Raw genomic sequence first — 7,643 nt, forward strand, 5'->3', positions numbered from 1 at the left:
GGCTAGACTGCAGTACTGCAGAGAAGGACTTGGGAGTTATGGTGGGCCATAAGCTGAAAGTAAAGCAAAGCCAATAGCATCCTGGCTTGTATTCACAGGAATGTTGCTTGCAAATTAAGGTAAGCAATTCTCTCACTCGATTCAGCCCTAGTAGGGCCTCACCTGGCATATTTTGTCCAGTTTTGGCCCCCACACTTCAAGGATATGGACCGTTTGGAAAGAGTCGAGCAAGAGCCCAAAGAAAATATTTATGAAGAAGTCTGGAAAACTAGGGAGAAAAGAAGACCGGGGGGGGGGGGGGTGAGATTTGGTAAGTCTCCAAGTACCTGAAGGGAGATTATAGAGAGGATGAAGGTAGGCTTTTCTCTGCTTGTAGGTGGCAGGACTAGGAACAAACAGCCTCAAGATGAAGCAGGGGTAATTTAGGCTGGAGACTAGGAAGAACTTTCTGACTCTGCGGGTGGTTGAGCATTGGAACAGGTGACCTAGAGAAGTTGTGGAATCTCCATGCTTGGAAACTTCAAAACCAGGTTAGACAGATGCTTGGCTGGGATGTTTTAGTCATGGACCAGATCAACTTGTGAGGTCTCTTCCAGCTCTACTTTACTTTTTCATGCTTCTGCTAAAGCTGTGCTTGCAGTATGCCTCAAGACCCTTTCAGGGGTGCCACAGGGTGCCAAGCAATGTTTAGCGCTGTTAGGCACACAAGTGTGATTCACAAGATAAACCCAGAGATTTCAAATAGGAATCCACAGTGATGAAGAGCACTCATTCATCTTCCAAAAACCAATCTAGCTCTCCCACCTGCTTTTCTTTTCTCTCCGTTTTGACACCGAGTTAGTTATATGATACTTGCTAGTTTGCTGAGAGGCTAAAACAACTGTAATTGCAACTATGATTCCAAACTGAGTTTACAATCAAACTTTTACCTGCTGCCATCTCTGGATTGTTTCAATTGCTGCCTTAGCAAGCAACCAAAAGATTCACATGTAGGAAACCTATAAAATGGCATGCACTTCCAACCTAATAGTTATGCTCATGAATTTTATTGTTTTTTTCAGGTGGAAGATAACTTACAGATGCTGCGTCTTTTTACAGAGAGACAGTCATGTATGTTAAAGGATTTTGGGGAGCAACTTGAATCTAGCATATGCAAGTTGAAAAATGATGTTGCTCTTATAGTTAAAAAGAAGAGAGAGAGTATAGCATACAGCAAGCATTGAGGATTGAATTTATGACCACACGTGAACATGGAGCGACTCTAAAAGACTGTTTGATCATATTAAACTTTTATTATGGGTCAGTTGTATTCATGCAGCCAAAGCAAAATCTTAGAAACTGGCCTTAAAAGTAGAGCTCAGAATGATTATATTAAACTACTCTGAAGTGAGGGATTCAAGAGGATTTCATGAAATCTAAAAAGTCACCATGAAATAATTGCTAAAAATCACAGCAATCATGGGAATGAATTAAAAGCTACAATTTTAGTGTACTAATTTGTCAGTGCATTAAAATAGATGAACAAATGTTTGAGCAAATCTTCACTATGGAAATAATTATAGATCTTAACTCACCTATTACAATAAGTAGTCAATACTTACAAGCCTTTGTATGGTCAATGTCATCTCATTTACCTTATTTTGGAAAGCCAAGCAGCACAACTTTTATTGTTATTACTCAGAAAACTTATATAAAAGATTAAAAATGACTAAATATCTTCTAATTGTAGCCAAGGTGCTAACATTAAAAAAAAAAAAAAAAAATTGACCAAGGCTGCTGTCTGAAACATCTACATGTACTATTTTACTAAAATGATTTGTTGTCAATTAACAGTACACCTGCTCCCGTTAGTTGTTAGTTTGATCCTAACTGAACTACATTAACTTACTGTCAGAAGAAGGAGTTGTTTTTTCTTTGACTGACATACCCATTGTTTTCATTTTTCAATAAAGTTGGCTCTTCCTAATATTAAAACTACCACAGACATGTTTATTAAGAATTACAAGAAACAGAAGCCAGCCATATACTGAAATAAGGATATTACCATCTTTCAACTGAAAGACAGCATAGTAAGCAGTGTCTTTATCCCAAATAGTCATTAGTACTCAACCACTAGTTTGATTAGCTAAGGCACTTTACTGTTTAAAATAATTATCTAGACTATTCTTATTTTGTAAGCTCTTGGTCAAACTGATAATTAAGCACTGTTTCTTTACTGCTTCTGGGTAACTTGAAGCTTATTTCAGAATTGCATGTTGGAAAGGTTTGGAAATTCTTTACAGAGATCCCATAAATAGTCATACCCTAAACACACACATAAGCCTGTTACCTATTTCATGATGTATAAATATTTATTTTGACTTTTAAGTAGGTACCAAATCAGCAATTTCCTTAGACAAATCTATCCCATGGGCTGTACCAATTCTTTTAAAATCAGCTGTTCCACCATACTGATTTCTGTTCCAGTATAAGCAACAGTACACACTGTCTGCATTTATGAATGTCACTGATTTGTAAATATTTTTATTGATTTACACAGAGCTGTCTTGTTTAGATTTTACATCCAAATATACTTTTTTGGTACCTTAGAATTAAGCCACAGAAGTTGTTAGTTCATGCAATTTTAGTTTTCCTTGGAATTATTTTGCAACTTCAGACTTCAGGCTTGCTAATAACAGAGAACTCGATGCCCCGTTTGTTGAGTCGATCGATCAGTTTTGTTTTAGAGAAAGCTGCTCCTGGAGTATAAACACCACCTCTGTTAACAACAAAGGAATTAGAAAGACATGAATATGTATTTTATTCAATCATTGGTGTAATCCATGATTTTAATCTCAAAGCTCAAATGATGGGACTGAATTTTCAGCGATTCCCTGAACAAAGTATTTGCCCCAACTATCAAGAAAAGAAGAGAACACAGGATTCTCAGTGTCCTTTCAGCAGGCTGAGAGAGACACTGGGTGCATCTACACATCTAACATGACATAACAAACTCCAGAGTAGTTCAAGCCAAAGTCAAATGCTCCCAGGCACTATGTCTATAAACACTCCCAGGACAGCAGCAATTTGAGCCACAGAACAGGTCCCCAGCTGGCTGAGCTGACCAGGCACAACGTATGCCAGCAGTCACATGCATTTCGGCACAGTAAAGTACTTTGCTGTAAGAGTAGCATCAAATGATTAATATATAAGGGAAACAGGGACTCACTGTTTAGGAAGAGAACTTGCATCCTTCAGAAGCGTCACAGCTGCCTGAACTAGTGCTATTGAGGTAGCAACATAGCCAGCATCTGCAAAAAATAAAAATAAATTTTTGAAAGGGAGGCGCACCAAGTATCCTCTGGCATAATGGGGCTGTGCCTATATCAGATTAATTCTATTGTGTTGTGTGTGTTAAATACATATCGGAGAATGTTCAGAGGAAACCTATTATTCTATGGTTCAGAGACTGCCCTGCCTGGCAGAGCTGTTCAAAAGGACTATCACTCAGAAGTCAACAATTTTGCAGGAAAAATTATTTTATTTGTTAGAAATGGCTGATAATTAATTCAATCTTAAATTGTTATTTCACGACTAGTGTTGGGATCTGGTTTTCTGCATAAAAAGATAAAACATCTTATTTCACCTGTAAGTAAGTGGCAATAGCACCTGCAGCAAACAAACTTGTTTTTTAAATTTATTAGTATTGTTTCCATATAGACATTGCATATTTTCATTTGTAGCCCATTTGCACTTCAGCTGCTTGCTCTTCTAATATGCATAAAACACAGATTGCCATGTGGCTGTGTCTTTATAGACACAAAGATTCTAGTTATGAATAAAAAAAATCTTTACAATCCCAAAAATAATGATTTAAGAAAACAAAAAAAGCATAAATGAGAAACAGCTGGCCTTTAAAATGGCTATAGCATTACAACTTTACCTGGTCCCTTCACCTGGGTGCAGATTTTTACAGTTGGTTTGCCTTGTTGTGGATCTTGGCCCTGGCTATAGCCCTGACCAAAAAATGTAAACGTAAAGGATGACCCATCAATCTGCAATACAAAACACAAGTCAATTAATTTCTAAAGCATCCAATTTCTCACCACAGGGAGATATCATGCTTGCTCATTCCCAAACTGGAAGGAAGGGTCACCTCCTTATTCCACCCTTGTGCACAAGCAAATTAAGCTCTTGGGGAGCTTAATAGTACACACAGTGCTACACTTAAGCAGCTACACTACTTTTCATTCAGGCAGAGTAGATGCAGGCAGAGGCAGCATTGAAGTAGCACAGATTAACCCTTAGTTTTTCAGTCACTCTTTGTTGCTGGAAGTGTGTGTTGTGTCTGGTAAAAGGATTGCAACTGTTTTTGTCTTGCATCAACTTTGCTACAATAATCCATAGCTCTGTGGTCCTCAGGTGGCTATACTCAGCTTTGTGTCAAACACTCAATAATATGGTTACTTGGTGAATGCATATCTTTTGGGGTAGTTCTTCTGTCCTTACTGGTGCTTTTGGTTTTGTTTCCCCACCATCTTGCCTCCTCCCTTATCCTCTCCACTCAGTGGGGATTCTGGTGTCCTAGCCATCAGAGATGTAGGGCAGAAAATTTTCAGTGTTTTATTTTTCCACAGGAAATTTTCCATCTCTAAAAATTCATTGTTTCATAAAATTCATTAGTAACAATGAATGGATGCCAATAAAATATTAGGCCAGCTTGGCAGTTTCAAAGCTGTAATTAATGTTTTCCAGGTGATTAACCCTAGGAAATGTGTGAGAGTACATATATGTTTTATTGATCTGTAAACAGGAGGGTAAATACACTCGCATAATAATCCAAACCAAAAATCAAGTTATGAATTCGCTTAATTGGCTGTACAGATCAAATGAAAACCAAAGCTAAAATTCTTATTTCATCTCAGACTGCAAGTGAAAGCAAAACACACAAAGCAGTATCTCCTTTCTTCTCTTGAGCTGGGGAAGTTGGAAGTGTTTGCATAAGATCTGTTACATTTTTTAGTGCTTTTGGTTTGAAGTAGTCATAATAATGCCTAAACAGAAAAAAAAAAAAAACCACTTGTGTGTGGCACCATTATAGTGAAGTTCAAGCCACTAAAGGAAGGAAGAAAGTTGGTAGATGTAAATATTGTGGGCAGGAGTAGGCTAACAATACAAGAATGAAGAAACATTTAACAACATATAGAAACTGTCCTGAAAGAGTACAAGCCATATACAGAAAGCCAATACAATGAAGTGATGGAACAACATTAAAAAAAAATCTATTTCAGGAATCCTAAGCAAGTAAACCAATTAATGTGTTAAACACACAGTACAGACTAGCATCTATACTGCTTTAAAACTTTATAATTTTAGAAGTTGTTAATACAACTCTAGACTATTATTAAATTTATTCAAAACATTTGTATACTGCTTTTCTGCTTGCACTAAGCACCCAAAGTGGCTCAGGCTTAACAATCATTTTTGTTTTAATTATCTAACAGATATATAGTTAACTATTTCAACCCAGCACAGCAAGCTTAGTTCTCTGGCCAATGGCAGAGGCTAGACTATACTTCCCTTTGGCTCTGCAGTCCCAGGGCAACTGAGCAGCAAACTGAGCAGCACAGTGTTCTTTCTGGCAGGGAGGGGTGGGGGGAAGCAAGCTCCCTGCCTCCTCCTTTTGATGCATGAGGCCAGACTAGAATAGGCTAAAATAAAAATCTTTAGCCCCCTTTTGATGCAGGAACTTGGTAGCTCAATTGAAATAGCATATTTGCAAAAAATGGAAAATGAAAATGTTGTGCTGCCAGCTCTAGAGGAAGCAGCAGCAGGATCCTTGCTTTCAAGATCATTGTCACCAGATATGAGATCCACCATGAGTAGCTGTTCATAACAGTCAAGCTTTTTAATCAAGCTTTGTGGACAAAATTTCAAAAGAAGATAAAGAAAAAGCAGATGAAATATTAGCTTGTGCTATATTTGCAAGTGGTACACCTCTTTCCATAACTGAAAATCAATACTTTAAGGAACATTACAAACTAACTCACCCATCATATAAAGTTACTGTCATGTTATTGCTTATCACATTCTCTCTTGGATAAAGAGCATGAGAGTTCAAACAATGGCTATTCAAAGGATTGGTCAAGCAGAATCAGCGACTCTGATGCCAGATGAATGGATTGATATACAAGGAAATCCTGTATTGAACATTATGTTAGCAACACCCAAACCAATATTTCTGAAAGCAATTGCTACCAAATCTTCTTGTCATACAGGTGAATACATAGCCATATTACTTAGCGAAGAGACTGAAAGTGCAGGTCCCTCCAAGGTATAAGCCCTTGTAACTGATAATGCACGTAACATGAAAGCTGCATGGCAAATATTAAAGGCAAAGTATCCTCATTTAATAGCATGTGGCTGTCTTGCTCATGGGTTGAATCTTCTGGCAAAAGACATAATAAGTGTGAATACGATGAAGACAATACTGGCAAAGTGCAAAAACTGTGAAGGTATTCAACAATCATCATGCTGCTAATCAGACTTTGAAGAAATTACAGAAAGAGAAGCAGGGGAAGGAAAGTGCATTTTTATTGCCAGGAGAAACTAGATGAGGCTCAGCTACAGAGTGTTTACATAGTTTGCAGTGTACTTCCATCTGGGATACTGTGTCATCTATTATTCCCGTGAACTTTTTGAAGCAGGTTCTCGACATGGATGTGTTCTGGGCTTGAGTTCAGGGAGCATTCAATTTGGTATTACCAGTTTCAGTGGCTATCAAGAAACTTGAAGGAGATACACCAAACCTTTCAAATATTCCAGAGATATTCAGACAACTGAATGAAAATCTATATGAGCTTTTGCCTTCTTCACCTCTATCCAAAAAAGTAGTAAAATGTTTACTACAAAATCTGAGTTTTACTCTCATCCAGTTTATCTGGCATCAAACCTTTTGGATCCTCAAAAGAGGACAACATTTATCAGAAGATGAATTATCTACTGATCTCGATACAACTATAGAAGTAGCTAAGAATGTCCCCAGTATCGACAAAATAGCCATGATTTCGGACATTTCCAAGTACCAAGCAAAAGAAAAACTTTGGAGCAAAGACATCATTTGGCGGGCAGCAGAGAATACGTCTACTCTCACATGGAAGGGATACTGTAACACCCAACTGTTGTCCAGATTGCTCTAAGGTTCCCAAGCATTTCACCAACAGCAGCTTCTTGTGAAATGAACTGGAAGGCTTTCAGCTCAAATCAAGGCAAAAAAGAGAAATAGACTAACAGATGAATGCACCACTAAGCTTGTTTCTATTTGTCAAAATATCTTGCTTCTGGAGAATCAGTCAGACACACAATTATGGAAGAAGATGCAGTGTGATGATCACAGAATCACAGAAGTAGGGTCAGAAGGGACCTTGCAGATCTTCAAGTCTGACCCCCAGCCTGGGTGGGAGAAAAGACTGGACTCAAATGAGTCCAGCCACGTAGTCATCAAGCCTCTTCCTAAAGATCCCCAGGGTAGGAGCCAGCACCACTTCCCTAGGAAGTTGGTTCCAGCTCCTAGCCGCCCTAACTGTGAAGTAGTTCTTGCAGATGTCTAATCTAAATCTACTCTCTAATAATTTGTGTCCACTGTTCCTTGTCATGCCAGGGGG

General features: G+C 38.2%; 1 protein-coding gene across 1 annotated transcript in view; it reads right to left on the bottom strand.

Moving 5' to 3' along the window:
• Positions 1-2,493: 2,493 nt before the first annotated feature.
• SCCPDH (saccharopine dehydrogenase (putative)) overlaps positions 2,494-7,643 on the bottom strand; it is a 21,339-nt gene continuing 16,189 nt past the window's right edge. The window contains exons 10-12 of the mRNA XM_019549756.1: positions 3,923-4,034; positions 3,209-3,290; positions 2,494-2,758 (exon numbers count right to left, since the gene is read on the bottom strand). Coding sequence (XP_019405301.1) covers positions 2,653-2,758; positions 3,209-3,290; positions 3,923-4,034 — 300 coding nt within the window. The 3' untranslated portion in view covers positions 2,494-2,652. The remainder of the gene's footprint in view (positions 2,759-3,208; positions 3,291-3,922; positions 4,035-7,643) is intronic.

This window comes from Crocodylus porosus, unplaced genomic scaffold (genome assembly GCF_001723895.1).
Source record: "Crocodylus porosus isolate Cpor-Errol unplaced genomic scaffold, CroPor_comp1, whole genome shotgun sequence".
Classification (NCBI taxonomy): domain Eukaryota; kingdom Metazoa; phylum Chordata; order Crocodylia; family Crocodylidae; genus Crocodylus; species Crocodylus porosus.